Consider the following 19,516-nt stretch of genomic DNA (forward strand, 5'->3'; position numbering starts at 1 on the left):
TGCAGACTACCTCCAACCCTGCCATTGAAAGGAATTTTGTTTTGCCCACCATCTATTTCACTTTCAATAAGTAAATAATTTCTGACCCTTAAAGCAGGTTGTCTCGTTTCTTAGGGCTTTTGTATCTGGGCTGCAAAAAGCTAGATGATCATTAGAGAGTTTTATCTGTAGATAGGTATAACCCTTTGCTGCCTGCTAATGGTCATTTGGAGCACTATACGATAGCCTCATCTTTCATGATTAGGGAGTCTTTGATCCAAATTCTAAATTTATTAAAATAAAAGAAACAGATTTTTTTCTTCATAGGACAAGAGTTTAAACCCATTTTGGCTTGACTTTTTTTAAGGCAGTGATCATTTTGAAACTTTAAAAAAACAGAACTTTAAAAATAGTTCTCATGCTGGTTTACAATAAAATAAATCGGAACATGATACAATAATTTAAAAAGCCCAGCAGTTAAAACCAGTTCAGACTTCAAACAAGCAAAAACCAAAACCAAGATCTTTTAACACTGGAGGGTAGGGCATGCTGTCATAGACATTCATGCAGAAACAATAGCTGTCCTTTGGTGGAGGTTGCCTACCTGCAAATTTCTTCCGGTTGCATGCTTTCTGGAGCATTTGACACCATAAGCAGTTTGGTCTAGTGGTTAAGGCGCTGGGCTAGAAACCAAGAGACTGTGAGTTCTACACCCGCCTTAGGCATGAAAGCTGGCTGGGTGACCTTGGGCCAGTCACCCTCTCGCAGCCCAACTCACCTCACAGGGTTGTTCTTGTGGGAAAAATAGGAGGAGGGAGGAGTATTAGCTATGTTCCCCACCTTGAGTTATTTATAAAAATAATAAAGGTGGGATAAAAATAAATAAATAAATAGATAAGTAAGTGGTACCAATCGAAGAGAATATTCAATTGACCAGCAATCAACACCCAGATATGCAAAGATTAACACCAGACAGACAAACTAACAGTACACAATACCCTAATCAAGGAACTATTAACTCAGTCAGTCAGCCAAGCAGCAAACAACAGCCCAATCAAGGAACTCCCAAGGAGAGAACAACACCCCCACCAACACAAGCAGGGCAAGCCACGGTATATAAACTGAGAGCAAGGCCCACTCCCGCTTTGCACTGAAGATGTTGCCTAGTCTGGCAATGAACCCTCTGCAAGAAAACAAAAAGTCTCAGAGAGCACCAGCTCAGAGACTCCACAGTTCAACCCTGAGCTACAAACATTCTGTTCGATTGGTTTGGAAATTGACTGTATGCAGTGACAAACACTGGATTAAGTGACCAAATAGAATAGGTCTGGCCAAGTTAATTAGCCTCAGATAAACTGTGTAAGTCCTGCTGTGACTATGCTTCAGAAAGCATAGTCACAGCACAAAGCTAGATCTAGGGCCATTCTATAAATGGACTTGATCTATTAGGAGGAATTGAGATATTCTAGAAAAGGGTGAACACAGTCTTCTTTGACAGATGATCCATCTATTTTGTCAGGATTGATCGGTATTACCTGTCACTCAGACCATCATCAATTCCATACTTTGGTCCTTTTACATAATTTAGATGGAAGCAGCGAGTGTGTTTTCTTGCTTTGCTTCCCCTTATCTCAGCTTTTCAGTTACAATGCATTTCCATCAAGCAAGTTTGTCTTCCTTGGCCTTGTTTCAAAATATTACAGTATAAATGTCAAGCAAAATAATGATGGAACAGAAGGAAAACATACAGCATTGAGGGACTGGGCTGTTGCTTAAAAAGTAGAAAGGAAGATATGAGAGAGATAATATTTAATGTATGTTATTGCCTCCCCTCCCCCCCTGCCCCCCGTCCAAGAAAATAAATTCTAAGGGAGAATATAATTTCTATTTAAGAACCCAAGTTTACCATTTTGGCATGGTGGGGATGAGATTTTAAAGTATATTTATTCATCTATGTTATAAATTTTGAAGAAATTGTCGTGGTTCTGGCCAAATAAACCCTGTTCTGCCACAGGAAGCAAAATGTACTGGATAGGAGAAGTCTTTTACTCACACAGGATGTAGCAGTCTTCTCCTTTCCAAGAGCAGAAGTAGAAACTGCTCAGGTAGTGTTCAGGGATGCAGCTCCCTGATAAGTGAGTTTATTGCAAGAACTAAAAAAAAACTGTTAAGAGGAAATCCAATAATTGTCAAGGGTAGGATGCAAGCCTTATTAATAGTGGAAGCTATGTTCAATTCTTCTGCCTCTTCCTCCTTGCCAGATCTAGTTCTTACATGATGTACCACAAGATGTAGTAATCTCATGTCTTCCAACTTTGTTGTTTATTCGTTCAGTCGCTTCCGACTCTTCGTGACTTCATGGACCAGCCCACGCCAGAGCTTCCTGTCGGTCATCAACACCCCCAGCTCCCCCAGGGATGAGTCCGTCACTGCTAGAATATCATCCATCCATCTTGCCCTTGGTTGGCCCCTCTTCCTTTTGCCTTCCACTTTCCCTAGCATCAGCACCTTCTCCAGGGTGTCCTGTCTTCTCATTATGTGGTCTTCCAACTAGGATGGCTTTATTGCAAGATTCAACAAATATGGAGAGGAAAAGCTGTCAGTGGTTACTGCTATATATTATCTCATGGATTAGATATACTGTATCTCCAGACAGTTGTGGTGAATAGGAGTGGGAAACTGCTCTTTTGTGGGTATGGGAACTTCTTACAGCCATCTGACTGGCAGCCATGGAAAGAGAATGTTGGAGTGGATAGACCAGACTTCCCATCCTGGTAACTCCAGATGTGTTTTTACTACAAATTCCAGGATTTCTATCCAGTATGACTTTTGGCATGAACCTATTCGGCTTTTCTTATGTGTGTACTATATCTCCTAAGAGTACCAATTTCTGTGTAGTTTATGATTTAAAATATTAAGAATGTAGCACAGAACTTAGTGCTATTGTAATGAAGACTCTTTTGGAAGATTCTCTTTTGGGAAAATAAACCAGTCTATTTTCCCAGAAATAATTCAATGATAATTGTTAACGTAAATTTATGGTTTCTTAAGAATGTCAGTTTTTACGATGCTGAGATTTTCAGAAATTTGGCAGGTCTTAGAGGGCTGTACATGACTCATAAATCATTTGTTACATAGCCCTGATTTATATTTCATTTTAATCAGACTGTATTTAAACCAGTTTTCCTCAATGTTGCATCCTCTGGATTTCTTAAATAACAATACTAGTGTTGCCTGGGATGGTGGGAATTTGCAACCGAATATATTTAGAGAGCACTAGCTAGTGGAATACAGACTTAGACAATCTAATATAGCATTAACTATATTTACAGCATTACACCCACACACATTTCTACACTAAAGAGAGTATATAGTTAAGTTACTAAGCAGCTTGTTGAGTGCCCAGTTTTAGTACATTTATCATATGTTTATTATTTTGTTTTTAACAATTTTTATACTAGTAGAAATTCTCTCCTCAGATAGAAGTTGATCAAATCACAAAAAACAGGCAGACTTGCTTTGCTAACATTTTTCCTAGCACTTCAGTTTTGTCTATTAAGCATTTTGGACAAGAAAGGAAAAAAAAACCATCTTTCAGGAGTATGAGTGTAAAATGTCAATATACAAAGGTTTTTTTTTTTTAATATAAGTAGTCCATGTAGACAAGATCAGTTTAGGAAATATAGTAAGTTCGCTGATGCAATTTTTGCTAACTTTAATTTCTTGAGAAAAATCTTAGTATGGTATATTCCAAAATATAACTGTTTGCAAACTTGACAAGGAGGCACCAAAGAATGGCAAGGAAGCTTCGCAGGAGTGTGGGTCTTAGTAGATGTCCAGACATGCCTCTTTGGAGTTGAATTGATCTTGTTCGGTGTTCACAAGTGCATTTAGTCATATTTTTAAGGCCACATGAAATTATGTGATGTGCCAAGGACCATATGGAATTACATTAACACTACAGTCTCCCTGGCACTAAAGAAACGATATAAAAGGCAAAGCTTGAAAGAGGAATTTCCAGTTCATCAGTTTAGATCGCAATTGTAAACACAATTGTTTGGAAGTAAGTTTGCTGAAATTTCTTTTGAGCAACCATGACTAGAATTATGTTGATAATCATTACTCTATCGCCAGTAGTATACCTGGGGAAAAATACTGGATCCCCAAAGCATGAATAATTTTATGATAAGGTACAAATTATAGTGGAACTGTTTTATAAACTTTCCTTTGGGACTGAATGGGCTAACAATTAGGAATTTTATAGAAAATACTTTTTTTCTCCTTTTTTCTGAAGATCTTCATTTTCTATGTTGCAGGAAATAATAATGACTGTGTTTGATTTTCCCCTACCAGCAGCACATGAAGGACACTCTAATGGCTGCATCCAGAAATGTAATACAAGTGATCCATTGCATCAAAGTGGCTTTACCGTGGGGACTTCAGATAAAAAGAGCTGCCAGCTTTAGCCATGCCTGCTACAAAAATATATCTTCAGATTTTGCTGCCAGAGCCCTCTCTGCAAATACAGTGGAACTTCTTGGCCAGATTTACCTCTCAGATAACTACAGTAATGTTACCAAGAAAATTATCTCCAAGGTGGGGAGAAACTTGCACAACCAAAGAAATCACCCTTTGTGGTTGATTAAGGAGCGTGTGAAAGACCACTTCTACAAGCAGTACTTGAGAGGTTCTCGGACCCCACTGTTTTCAGTGTATGATGATATGTCTCCAGTGGTCACAGTAGAACAAAATTTCGATAGACTGCTTATTCCACAAGGCCATCCTAGCAGGAAGAAAGGGGATAACTACTACTTGAATCATACTCACATGCTAAGAGCTCACACATCTGCCCACCAGTGGGACCTGATGCATGCTGGACTTGATGCATTTTTGGTTGTGGGAGATGTTTATCGTCGTGATCAGGTTGATAGCACCCATTATCCAGTCTTCCATCAAATGGAAGGTGTCCGACTCTTCTCCAGCCATGAAGTAAGTCTGATTCTTCTGATTCTTCATTAAGATAAGCTTGAATTAAAAGAGAAGCCTTCTCCAGTTTTACAATCCATCATTTCTACCTGCTCAACTAATACTGGGATTGGGGTATGGGTTTTGTAGTCCAAATATATCTGCATGGCTGACTAGAAGTTTGATAGGAATAGTAATGTGAATATATTTTTAGGCTTATGACACAATAGATTGGAATAGATTCTCAAGTATTAAAAATTAAAGCAGTCTCAAGAATTTTGGCAGACAATTGTGTTGGGTTGCTGGTATAGTTAGAGTTACATGTATTCTCTAATTTATTATTAATCTTCTTAATGATAAAAATAATGTATCTCATATGGAAAGGTTATCTTATATTCTCATTCCTGCCACTATAGATTCTCATTTCTGCCACTATATATCACATCAAGAACATAGCACATATCCTTGGTAGGAAGAAGTATGAATTTTTCCTTACAAAAGATAATATTTTTAATGTTAAATTCTTTTCTTCCTTAATTTTCTCAAAGTCTGTAGGATTAGGTCATGTGTAATTACTGTATTCGTGAAAGGAAGGAAGACTTCTGGCATTATATATCTGTCTATGTAAGATTTCAGAAGGAGTAGTAATAATGTGTAAATACATAAAATGAGTGAGCAACTTTTTATTTTCTTGGAACCACACTTAGTATTTTGCTAGGGGAGAAGTGAGGATATAAAGATGATAGTCAGTGATACAAGTAAGACATATTATATAGGTTGAAGGTTTTTGTTTTTTTTTAACTGTAATCAACCTTCACTGCACTACTTACTCTACATTTTTTCATTTGTTACCTTCTCAAACATGCTTCAGATTTTCTGTAATTGTTTCTCTGAAATTTGGTAGGTTAAGTAGAAGACACTCCTGGGATTGCAATTATTTTAGGAATTAATGCCTGTTTTTTAAAAATTTTTGATATTTGTATTGTTTATGATCGATGTTAGCTGCTGTAGTTAGCTGCCCGATGTGGCAAAGGAGTTGTTCTTTTTCCCCCAGCACTATTGAGTAGGTGCGTAAATAGTAGAATGATGGGAGAAATTTATTAAATTTGCATGACCAGTAGTGGAGGGGGGAAAAACAGCAACTTCTTTGTCACACAGCAATCTCTCTCTTTTTTTTGAGGAAGACAGCTTTAAAAGATGGGATGTTTAAAATACTGTCCAAGCAGGAAGAAGTGTAAGTGAGCTTCCCGTTTCTTTAGAACTTTGTCTGAACATCAAGATCTGTTGCCCTTTTGTGGGTCTTCTGCTTCTGGTCATCTGGTGGTTCTGATATGCCCCCTACTCTGATTACTCTTTAAACTTTACTCCTGGTTCCAGGCTAACTCCATACCCTCTATACCCTATGCCCTGTATTCATGGCCTAATGGGGAAACAGAAATCCTACAGAGCCATGCCCAAGCAGTTTGGCTTAAAGTTGTTCTTTAGATCTCAACACTGGCACCAACATCTTTGTGTTTAAGGCTCCTGAGTAATGCAAAGGACATTATTGTTAACATACTCGGAATACTAATTTGTTTACCATCTTAGGCAGGCTATAGACTTAAAGTATATGTGTTAAATCAGGAGTGGATAATCTTTGGTGATCCTTTAGATGTTTCTAAGCTACATCTCCTATCAATCTGAACCAGAATAGCCATGAGGAGGAACTAAGAGTCAACAATATTTGGAAGGCTACAAGTCTTCTATCCCAGAATTAGGCCAAATTTAATTTATTTCTTAATACTGTATTTAAATGCTATATGAGAAATAACTTCTCAGCATTGTAAAACATGGAATGTACAGTATTTGATATATACTGGGATGACTGCTCTGATAACCAGCTCCTGTCTTGTGATAAAATTATCACACAGAAAACTATGCTGTCTGGCTGTACCTATAATATGGTTTGTTTCTAGGAGGACAAATATTTTTGTCATTATTAATTGCTTTAATAGAATCATATATTGATTCTGGCTTGATTAGCTACATTTGTATGAAATGTGCACTCCTGGATCATATTGTCCTAATAGTTTATGCCAAGGAAGTGTTCGTAGTGTCTCTCATCTTGTCTTATTTCCAAATTCATTCATTAGATAATTTTTCTCCAGAGAGAGATTGAGTTATTATTGCTGTATGTTAACATCTGATGTATTCTGGGGCAATTTTGTTAAGTACTTTGCCAGGCAAATGCGTTTTTTAAAGAGGATTGCATAATTTATATAATTATATTGCTACTGTATGAGTTTTGAAAAGTAAATGGAGGGATTTAACATGCTACAAAAATGTATTGGAAACATTCAAAATGTACAAACCTTATTTTATTTAAAGCCTCTCTACTATCTCTCTTGACTATTTGAGATTTGAAACACATTGTCTAATGAGTGGAGTGATTTTTCTTCTTCTGAAGACAAGAAATGCAAAGTGATATAGTCCACTTGGTAAAGTATTACAGAGCTTTAAAACAAAACTAAAAACATTATCCAAAAAGCTTTGCAAAATATCTTTGTTATCCACTGATCAAGTGTCTAAAGCCAGCCCCTTCCTGGGGAGAAATAATGAAGGAGGGCAGTTGATTCCTGTTTTTGATTTCTTGAAAGCATTTGATCAACTATTGTTGACAAAGGATTACTATATGGACTCTCCATCTGCTCTTTGTATTATAACCCTTATGTGCAATATTTCTAGAAGTTAGAAAGGCTTTCTTAGCCTTAGAGGCTTGTAGTTAGAATTGAAAAGTAAATTTTTGATGTGTACACAGAAGTGTTTGGATATGAACTATTGTCCTCATACCCGCTTTGGATCTTGATCTATCAAGAGATGGACATGACATGTCTTTAGTGTATTATCATGATGCACTTCATGGTCAATGGCATTAACTTGAAATCTGCATGGCATCTGCATGGCTATTCTCTCTTGTAGATTAGGGATACTACAAGAGAGTAGCCACTGCCATTTTCCAGGAAGCTTCCTCCTTTACTTACTTAACCAATAGTTTGGGTATAGCAAATTTTAAAAGTTATAGACGAAACAATATATTGCTACCATTATGTGATATTATTAGTTTTAAACATGCATTGCCAGTTTACAGTTTGTTGCAGACATAAGCCTGTTGGCCTTGTTATATTATTTATTTATGTTACTTATTTTCTATCCTGCCTTTATTATTTTTATAAATAACTCAAGGCAGCAAACATACCTAATACTCCTTCCTCCTCCTCTTTTCCCCACAACAACAACCCTGTGAGGTGAGTTGGGCTGAGAGTGTGTGACTGGCCCAAGGTCACCCAGCCGGCTTTCATGCCTAAGGCGTGTCTAGAACTCTCAGTCTCCTGGTTTCTAGCCCAGCACCTTAACCACTAGACCAAACAGCTGTTCTCTATGTTGTTGCTTTTTTCCTTCATTAAACACTTTTGTTCTCCTAACAAGGCACGGGGTGGGGGTGCTTTTATTTCTTCCTAAGCCATTTTTCAGGAGGCTGACCTGACAATCAAGGTAAAGAGGGTGCTGGGTGGGGACTGGAGACATGAATCAGAGGGTTGGTAATTGCAGGAAGAGAGATCATCTGAAGAGAAAGGGGAGTGAAGGGGGTTGTAACTCTTCCTCTGGACTGATGCTTGGACTGCTACTGTTTTTTTTTCTTTTCCCTCCCCCCTTTCTCTTTCACATCCATTGCTGCTTTCCTGACCAATGGGTTGCATGGGCTCATGGACTTCTTATCACCAGTGGGTAAAGCTCCAGTAACTCCAGAATTGGTGATTATTAGCATGATCTTGTGCTGTCATAACCACCAGTAAGAAAAGTTGACTGGATCAGTGGCTAACTGGGTTATGTGTGTTGTGAGAACAAGGCTAATATGGTAAAAAATTCCAATGTAGTAAATTGTATGATGTATAATGAGGGAACCCATTCAACATTTCAAGACCATGGTATTACTGGGGTTGCACGAAGTTTATGATGACACTGATTTGGTTTCCTCGGTGGACTAAACCTTATTATAGACAGTTTCTCAAAGGATAAGAAATGTATTTATTTGGATCATATCTCAGTTTTCTTTGAAGGAGCTCAATGTGCCATATGTTCTCACCACATGGTGGCTAGAAAAAGAGCCAGAACTGGATGAATGTGGGAATATTTCTGCATGATAATGATAGACTCTTTAATTTTTTGTTTTGCTTTTATCCCTCATAGTTGTTGTTAATCTTTTCTTTGCTGACCAGAACCCAGGTGATGGAACCTATCTCATCTGTTTTGCAAGACAAAAATGTATAGTTTTTACTTTTAAATGACCACCTGCAGCCTTCTTTTTCTGTTGTAGTGCATTTTTTCCAATAAACCTAGGAAACAGATGTGGCTACTTTAATGAGTCACAGACAGGTGTTATGTTGGCACTGCCACATGTTCTAAACCACCTTTTCAAATTAAAATCAAAAGCATTACATAGCCCTAGCAAAGAGGTTGAGCAGTTTTGATTTGGATAGGTTAGGTCATTACTGTTATTTATGAGTTTTTTTATACTTCTTGATATGCATTACTTTTTTAAATCTTATGTTGTTAATATTAGAGTCTATTTTATATAATTACTGCGGCTTACAAAATTGACAAATAAAGAAATATTTTATTAATACCAAATTGTGTTTGTGTTTGAGATCCAGTTTGGTGTAATGGTTAAGGCACCAGGCTAGAAACTGGGAGATTGTGAATTCTAATCCAATTTTAGGTGTGAAGCCAGCTGGGTGACCTTGGGCTGGTCACTCTTTCTCAGTCCTAGGAAGCAAGCAATGGCAAACTACTGCTGAAAATTTTGCCAAGAAAACTGCAGGGACTAGTCCAGGCAGTTGCCAGGAGTTGAGACTGACTTGAAGGCTCAAAGCAAGCAAGCAAGCAAACCAAACCAAAAAAAACAGGGCCCGGTCAGTTTGTTGTTAAATATAACCCTTGGTTAGATTTTGGTGTTTCTACAACAGCCTTGATCTAGTTAAGCATGTCATTTATAAATGCACATGTAAGGCGTTATGTTCAATAGAACAAATATTTTGGATAGTTGCTAGATACTCTAATTTGAAGGACAACTGGCATTTTTTATTTTGTTCTAGAGGGAATTAATAAATAGGATCAATGGGAACTGGATATTCCTGCCTCAGAGAAATTTCTCTTGAATCTTCTGCCAGAACATTCCACTTAAGTAAATGCAATTATGCATGTATGAAGAAGTTAAATATGCTGGATGGATGAAAAGTTAAACATCTTCACTAAACTAAACTAAACTAAACTAAACTAAACTAAACTGAACTAGATAGTTAAATTACAGAATGCAAGGATAGTATGTGTTGGTAGTCACAAACTTTAATTCATGGGGTGAAAGGCTATTACTGACTACTAGTCAAGATGGTTTTACATTGCTACTGGTACCTAAGGCAAAGTATCTCTCAATAGATGGAGAAGATGGGCAGAATATTCAACTCATAACTTGCACATTTGCTTCCAGTCAGCATTTTCCTGAACTAGACAACTAGACAACTTTGGCTTGGTTCTGCATGGTAGTCTTACATTGTTAAATGTCTTCTGGAACAGGTGTGGCACATTTTGTTTCATGAGTAAATATGTGATATATGCAACAATATAATGCATCAACTCTAACATACATTTCCATATTGAAATAGAATCATAGCATTCAATGCACAGGAAGGATATTAAAAATCCAGTATTGGCTGCCAAATTTATTTCTCTCCAGCACTTCTGGCATAATACTAAAGTGTATAATACAGCACTCTGTTTTTTTGTTTTTCTTTGAGCTTCTATAACCTCTGTTTTCTTTGTGCAAAATTAGATCACTAAAGAGAGGGGGAAGAGCTAAAAAACGCACCTACATTAGAGGAAAGGAGCAGAATGTATTCCTCCATATGCTTTTCTCTTGTTGTTGTTGTTCTGTTCTATTTGTAATATAATTTTACTCCAACGTTCTCTCATCTCAAGTTGAATGCCTCTAAACATGTGCAGATTTCTTAATTAAGCAAATAAATTAGTTTTCCCCCAAAATATTAGGCCTAATAATGCAGCAATTTGTGCTTCTCCAGTGTAATTTCTTATTGGAAAACAGATATATACAATATATCTTTTTACATATGGCATACTGTATATATGCAATATAGGAGATATGCAAAGCATGTAATCTAACATTTCATGTTCCTTTGAAAATATTCCCATATTTTGGAAAATTAATAATTGTATTGCTTCCCTCTCTTCCCACCTAATAGCTTCAAGTACTTTTGTTTTAGGAAGTGAAAAGGAGCATGACATTTTTAGTTAGGAGAATACAGCTATGGATTGATGATGATGATGGTGATGATGATGATGACGATATGACATCAAGTTAGTATCAGCTCTTGGCAACCACATAAATCTTCTCCAGAATGATCTGTCCCCACATGGTCCTTCAGGTCTTCCAACAGTGTACCCTTTGCTACTATAATCGAACCACTTTGCTGTTGGCTGTCCTCTTTTCTTCTTTCCTTGCACCTTTCCATCATTATAGTCTTCTCAGAAGACCCAGGTCTTCATGTAAGGTGTCTAATCCAATCAACAGTAAATGCAATAATAATCTGGGATTTGATCAGGTAATGAAATACCACCCAATGTAGAGAAAGTTTCAGGCTGCAAGAGATAGTAAACTTCAGTGCTTTTATTTCCTACTGAAGGAGCTGACAAAGCTGCAACAGAGTAATGAGTATTGTAGGTAAGGTAAAAATAGTCTCCCTCAAGTCAAGCTTGACTTCTGGTGATTATATAGAGATGTCCATGAAGTTTTATTGGCAAGTATACAAATGTTTTCTTCTAGGATGTTTTTCAACTTCCTGGTAGAACCTATTACCCTGGGATTTCCTGGTAGGCTCCCATCGAAGTACTTAACATCTCCATCTCTGTTTTGCTTTTTCAAGATATGCCAAGTTCTGCTAAGTGCTGCCACCTGCTGTGATGTGTTGTCAGTAATTTGCTTTAAATCAGTTGTCTTTCTTCCAAAATAAGTGGACTAGCCATTGTGGAAGTTAAAGTTTAAATGGCTGACTTTTAAGCAATTGAGTTACTGTATGTGTCTGAATTCATCACATGACTTTTTAAAACATAACTTGGAAGTATACCTAATCCCCTCCATCTCATATTAAATTTAACCCACATGATTCTCTCCACCAGAGGGAGCTAATGGAAATGCAAAGAGTGATAGCATTCAGTTAGCAGGAATGAAAACATAAATATTGCAGACAAGTAGAAGCATATGTTTCAGGCGCTACCAACCTTTTCTAATCTTTGGGTAAGCTTAGCTAAGAGGTTGTGAGGTAATTATTCTGATAACTTGCTACTGCTAACATAAGTTTAAAATTAATAGACCAGGTTATGTATTGATAACCTATTATTTCCATTACTGTAAGCTGCAAAGGGACAGAACTGAGTTTTAATCCAAAAATCACTATTAATACAGAAAGTGGCAGAAATTCAAAGATGGAGATGAGTAAGTAGAGGTAGAATAGGAAGGAGGAAAATGGAATTCCTTTAAGAAAAAATTAAGATAAAGGAAGTAGCAAATCATAGGAATTTGACACCTTTTTCAGCCAGATGCATTTTTCCCTCTTATTATTATCGATTATCGAAATAGCAAAATGCTGATGTTGCCTCAGAAAATATTTGCTACCTGCTTCACCCAAATAGAGCTTGTACTTATATATGTATGTTAAGAGAGAGGGAGGGAGAAAGCGCACGTAATTTTACCCATAAAACTTTTCTTGGCATGTTCTTCTGAATCAGATTGCATGACTGCTTTGTGGATTGGCCATTGCAAACAGGCTTCAGCTTTTGAGCAAGCCCTTCTCCTTTAATCAGAAACTGCTCTGAACCAGTTTTAAATGGAAGTGATGGTTTGCAGCAACTGTAGTTTAGCCAATCTGAATATAACGAACAATGAACCATGACCTGGAGTTTATTCATGATTCCCATAGATGTCAAAATTCTGTTTGTCACATGGCTATTATATGCCTAGGAGATTACTAAAGACAAGTAATTCTGTTTAATTCTCTAGTGGCCACTTAAGGATTCTCCTGTTTTGTATGAATGCCCTCCTTATAATCTTGGATTGAGGTTTACTTTCTTCTTTTCCAATTTTTACATTATTTGGGCAGCATTTCACCTCCTAGCAGCTCAGATGTATGTTTGAGAGACAGCCAAAGCTGATAGTCATAGTAATACAAGTGGAGGGCACTTTAATTTCATAAGAGTATTGTTTTTTTCATTTTTGTGTTGTTAAAGTTTCAATTTAATATATCTCAATATTGATAATATTGTATTGATACTGATGATACCTGTAATGGAAAAAAGGAGGTTCTCTTTTTTTCATCCCTGAATTCCTTGTGAGGTAAACCAATATGTGAAGTCCTTAGTGCTCTCTGAGCCTTGTTGTTTTCTTGCAGAAGTTTCATTGCCAGGCTAGGCAACATCTCCAGTGCGAAAAGGGAGTGGGCCTTGCTCTCTGTTTATATACTGTCCAGCTTGTGTTGGTGGAGGTGTTGTTCTTTCCTTGGGAGTTCCTTGATTGTGCTGTTGTTTGCTGCTTGGTTGGTTGACTGAGTTAATAGTTCTTTGACTAGGGTATATTGTGCTGTTTAATTGTTCATCCTACGTGTTAATCCTAGTGTTAATCTTTGCATATGTGGGTGTTGATTGCTGGCGAGGAGGTGTTCTGGTCTTTTTGGCTTTTCTGTTGTCTCTTTTGAATGGTATGTAAATGTTGTTTACCTCTATGTGTCTGTTGATGGCTGCTTTGTCTGAGTGCCAGGCTTCCAGGAATACTCTGGTGTTTTTGGATTTGGCTTGGTTCAGGATGCTCACAGTTTCCCAGTTGAAAGTCTGGTTAAGTCTGTCCGTGTGTTGTGAGATTTAGGAGTTGCCATGGAACCACCAACAGACTGTTACAACCGCATGACATCATCGTTGCATGTAAACCAACTAAAACTCTTCAAAACATCTTAAGTAACCCAAAAGACCCAGTAGCCCAAGAAGAAAAAACAGGAGTTCTTTACAACATACAGTGCAACGACTATAACAGCCACTATGTAGGACAGACAAGCAGAAGACTAGCAGAGCACATCCATGAACACCAACTGGCAGTCAGAAAACAGGATGAAAACTCCTTAATCTCACAAAACATGGACAGACTTAACCAGACTTTCAACAGGGAAACTGTGAGCATCCTGAACCAAGCCAAATCCAAAAACGCCAGAGTATTCCTGGAAGCCTGGCACTCAGACAAAGCAGCCATCAACAGACACATAGAGGTAAACAACTTTTACATACCATTCAAAAGAGACAACAGAAAAGCCAAAAAGACCAGAACACCTCCTCGCTAGCAATCAACACCCACATATGCAAAGATTAATACTAGGATTAACACCAGATGAACAATCAAACAGCACGATATACCCTAATCAAAGAACTATTAACTCAATCAACCAAGCAGCAAACAACAGCCCAATCAAGGAGCTCCCAAGGAGAGAACAACACCTCCACCAACACAAGCTGGACAGTGTATAAACTAAGAGCAAGGGCCACTCCCTCTTTGCACTGAAGATGTTGTCTAGTCTGGCAATGAAACATCTGCAAGAAAACAACAATACTCAGAGAGCACCAAGGACTCCACAGTTCAACCCTGAGCTACAAATTTTCATTTCAATTGATAAGCCAATATACACAGAATTTAAATACTTAGTGTTGCTATCCCTTTTCTTCTGATCTTAAAGAATGGAAGAAGACTCCAAGAGTGTAAAACACTTAGCTGCCTGAGAGTGAGGACAATTCCACCAGCTTCCAGGCCCCTACTCTTAGGTACAGCTAGATGACTACAGTAAACATTTCTAATAAATTTAGGCAGATAGGAGTGTAGGATCTTGTAGAGCTGGAGACAGCTGTCTCAGTCAGATTAGGAGTTTCAAGCATGACAGATCAGCCAGAACTGGGTTTTATCAGATTGCCTTGACAGGTAATCAACTAAATTATACTGAACACCTGAAGTAAACTTTATTAACATATTAACTATGGGTTAATATTTTTTTTAAAAAACGGATAACACCTTTTAAAAAATGGATTCAGTCCTTTTCTGAAAGCCTTTTAGCTACTGGAGCTTGCTGACTGAATTCATATAATATAAACAATCTCAGCTTTCTGCATTTGGTGGGCTGTGGATTGAAAGATCCAGTGATTACATTGAAAGGTGATGTAGCTTCATGTCCAGACTAATTTGTGTTGTTTTCTTCCTAACTAAAAGTCCTGACTGTAAGCAGCAGAGGGTATTCTATTATTAACACAGCAGCTTGGGTACTTGCTCATTCAATGACAGTGAAGGGCCAGGGTGTGATCTTACAAGGTTTTTTTTGCGTCAAACAGTGATTGTAATGGCAGGAAATATTCTCGCTTACGTACAAGTTCTGCATTATTGTCATTGTTAATCCATCAGTTTAGAGGCTGTTCTGCATTAGATTCAGACAGAGTAGATTTAGACTATGGATTCTTCCCCATTTAACGGAAAATTGGCATATTACATGTGCTAGATCCCTCACCCAATTATTAGAAAACAGCAAATGTAGGTATGTTGAGTTAGTAGAGGTCAATAATGGAAGCCATTCAAAAGAATCCATTATTTCATTGTTTCATTGATTAAATAATTAATTGACTATATAAAACTAAAATTGTTGTATCATCTTGAGAAGTAATTGTAAATCACTACAAAGCTGTAAACAGTAATATTTATATTGATGTCACTGCTACTTATCATTATCTAAAGTAAATATACATGATTGTATGAAAAGAAAAAAAAATCATTGTATCCAATTGGTGATTATATCAAATTATTTATAAACATTAAAATTGCTTCTGGTTACTATCTTTACAACAGCAGCAGTACCTTTGGCAGCTATCCTCTGGAGCATTCCCCTAGTGGACCTACAATGGATGAGTCCATGAGCTCATCCTTCTACCCCAAGACTTGCAAACTGTGGAATGCTGTTCTCTCTTTGGTCACCTTATGATGACCAGACCCTCCTGTAGGGAAGAAACTTGCTAGTTATTTATGTGTGTGAATCACAGAGTACACAGTGAAAAAGAACTGATTGCTTTCTGCATATGCAGCATCCATATAGGGTTGGGAGGAAAAATAGCAGGAAAACATATATGGAATTAATTAAAAAGCTGTAATTAAAGATTGAATCACAGAGTACACAATGAAAAAGAACTGATTGCTTTCTGCATATGCAGCATCCATATAGGGTTGGGAGGAGAAGTAGCAGGAAAACATATATGGAATTAATTAAAAAGCTGTAATTAAAGATTGAATGTAGATGGGAAAAATGGAAGAATGCTGTGTTAGGACAACTAGGAACATTCTCACTTGAAGGCTGCTTCTGTACCCATATAATACAAGTGACCTTATGAGGCTGTTACAAATCAGCAGTGTTACTTTGGGACATAAGTCCAGAACCTCACTTTACTGAATAAGCAGGAAGTCTCCAAATAAATTCAGACTTGTTTATCACTTTTTGTTAAATATGAAGAAAGACATTCCAGATATTTTAAAACAATGTTGCTTAAAGTGTGGTCCAAGGACCTGTGGAGGTCCCCCAAGACCCTCTCAGGGGTCCACAAAATCAAAATTATTTGCCAGAGATTGAAGATATTTGCAAAGATTTAAAACACTGTCACTCTTCTCATTATTTTTTTAATTTGTTAAAACAATATAGGTTTTTTCATGAAAAATATTTTATATCTAATGGGTTTAATATTGTTATTTTTGCATTATTTAGTAAAATATTCTATGAATGCATCGATTTTAATTATGTCCTCCATAATTTTTTAAAGTGGGAAGGGGTCCTGAGAGCAAAAAGTTTAAGAAACATTGCTTTAAAAGGATCTAGCTCTTATTCACCAGCATAGTTTTTGGCTGGTGATACTCATCACTTGCCATTTTCTGCTTGCTTAGTCCTTTGGGATGGAAGGAAAATGCAGGTGACTATGTTTGTGACAATGATAAGGAAGCAGCAGCAGCTCTAGTGCTTTTTGACAGTAAGGTATAGACAATGTCTAACCTTGATCCAGATTCTTGATTTAAGTTTTGGTAGAAGTTCAGCATAATATTTGTTCATGCTATACTATAACCCTAATGTTCTCAGCTGCTCAAAGAATTGGTCACCTCAGCCTTCTTCAGCCAGGTGTCTTCCAGATATGTTGAACTCCTATCCTTATAATTCATTTTGTGATATGGCTATATCAGTGGGACAGTTATGAGTGTTGATCTGAAACACCTGAAGAACACTTGATTGGGGAATGCTATTGCAGCCTTATGAAGTAGTCCAGACAAGAAGCATGGCTAGATGAGCTAATTCTACTTTATTGTAAGGTTACATTAGCAGAATCTTACAAATCTGAAAGTACATTTCTCCCCTGTCCTCTTTACAGTCCAAGAAACTAGGGAGGGTCTCTTCTGAGCCACTTGGCCTGCCCACCTTCCTGCTGCGGGCTAAGTTGCCTTTTATCTGACCGTTCCCTAGGCAGCATCTCTTCTCCCTGACTCCCAAGGTCATTCCCTCATACCATTGCAGCTGTGATATTGTTGATGAAAGCCTGTTGCTAAGTGTGTAAACTGTGAGCTGGAAATCTCTAATTAAAAACTCAACTTAGAAATATACTTGCTTAAATGGTCTGAAACCAACATGGATCGTTAGATCAGTTTCTGCAGATTGCAAAAGTATTGACTTGGTTTCTAAAAAAGAAACTTTCTAAAATGTTACTGGAATTCAACTAACATATTTAATATATCTAAAACAAAAATGGAAACCTCCTTCATAGAACTTACTTATAAGGATTATTATGAGCATGTATGTGAAATGCTTTGAACATTCAGACAGTGCTAATTGCTCATACCTGTATTTTATTTAATAAACAGTTGTTCAGCAATGTCAGTGATGGAGAAAATTGTTGCTTGTTTGAACAAGGACACCGTACACCACATAAGCAAGAGATGCATACCATGGAAGCAGCAAAGCTTGTGGAATATAATTTGAAAATGACACTCACGAAACTTGTGGCTCATCTCTTTGGTGATGGTAGGTACCTCACAAACCAATCAAATGGCCTCTCTGATAAGGCTGCAGTGTACTTATCAGAGTCATGCGCTCTAGCGGCCCTAGCATCTTTAAAAACACTTACCTCAAACTTACACACTAGTGATGCCCCCACATTATCTGTGCATGGAAGGAGAATGTCAATTAACACATAATAGCAACAGGCACACCCAGCTATGTACCACATTATATAGATAGTCCTCATTTAGTCACTGCCTCATTTAGTGACCATTTGCAGTTACAGTGGTGATGAGAAAGTAATTTTATGACCATTCCTCACATTTACAACCTTTGCAGGTTTGTAAAGCAAAGGAAAGCTGAAATAAGATCGTAAGCACAGTTGCAGTTTCACTTAGTGACCACTTTGCTTAACGACCAAGTTGGCCGCCCCAATTGTCACTAAACGAGGACTACCTGGAATGATATCATTATGCCCAGATATGTATACAAGAAGAGCTATGAGCAGCAGACCTTTCTCACAACACAGCACAGCTTCATAAGCTCAATAGAGATTATGCTTGTTTTGATGCATGAGGATTTATGGCCATAACTATTTGATCCAGTAAGCATAAATGTGCATATTGTTATATTTTTGATGTATTGTTTTATGTTGCAGATTAACTCAGTGGAGGGCAAACATATTCAAATTCTGAAGCATAAATTAAAAAAAAACACTAATAACGTATACCAAAGTTGCAGTACAATATAACAATATCAAAGCTAGTGTGCTCTGATACCTACATTAAGAGCAGTGAATCTCTGAATCTCAGAAGCAGTGTTTCCCAACCGTGGCAGCTTGAAGATGTGTGGACTTCAACTCCCAGAATTTTTGCTGGCTGGGGAATTCTGGGAGTTGAAGTCTACCCATCTTTAAGTTGCCAAGATTGAGAAACACTGCTCAGAAGGATCATTTTGGAATTATCGGAGCTGCAGTCCTTCACATCTGGAGGGGGCACCTGGGTAGGGAAAATGTACTAGAAAGCTGAATATGATGAATTTAAGCCCCAGCGAAGTTATTCTTAAAGTAAAATTAAAAATATAGCATATAAATAAATAAATGCTATAAACATTAGAATTCATGCAAGATGTTAGCAAGCTTTGAAGTTGTTGGGGTATATTTTTATCATACATCTAGCAAAGAACATTTTAATTTAAACTCCTACACAAACTGTAAGGTGTTAACAACTTCTTTATTTTTCTTGTTGAGAATTTTTTTGTTTGGGGTATATGCATACTTGTTGTTTCTTTGCATAGTCAACTCCAGTCACATCTATTTTTTATTCATGTTACATAAACTGAGAATAAATGTCAGACTGAACATAGAGCATTGATGATAAATCTTTCCTTTGATTCCATATTATGGAATTACCCATTTTTAG

At 37.2% G+C, this 19,516-nt stretch overlaps 2 protein-coding genes across 7 annotated transcripts in view; both read left to right on the forward strand.

Moving 5' to 3' along the window:
- Positions 1 to 19,516, forward strand: part of PPP1R3G (protein phosphatase 1 regulatory subunit 3G) — a 1,059,979-nt gene that overhangs the window by 144,993 nt on the left and 895,470 nt on the right. The window lies entirely within an intron of this gene.
- The window catches only part of FARS2 (phenylalanyl-tRNA synthetase 2, mitochondrial), a 258,123-nt gene that overhangs the window by 54,146 nt on the left and 184,461 nt on the right, over positions 1 to 19,516 (forward strand). For 4 of the 6 annotated variants that reach the window (XM_063298847.1, XM_063298853.1, XM_063298848.1 and 1 more), the window contains exons 3-4: positions 4,333 to 4,968; positions 17,960 to 18,119. In XM_063298847.1, the coding sequence (XP_063154917.1) occupies positions 4,339 to 4,968; positions 17,960 to 18,119 (790 nt within the window). In that variant the 5' untranslated portion in view covers positions 4,333 to 4,338. The remainder of the gene's footprint in view (positions 1 to 4,332; positions 4,969 to 17,959; positions 18,120 to 19,516) is intronic. The other 2 variants (XM_063298851.1, XM_063298852.1) reach the window with 1 other exon arrangement.

The sequence above is a fragment of the Candoia aspera genome, chromosome 3, assembly GCF_035149785.1.
Source record: "Candoia aspera isolate rCanAsp1 chromosome 3, rCanAsp1.hap2, whole genome shotgun sequence".
NCBI lineage: Eukaryota > Metazoa > Chordata > Lepidosauria > Squamata > Boidae > Candoia > Candoia aspera.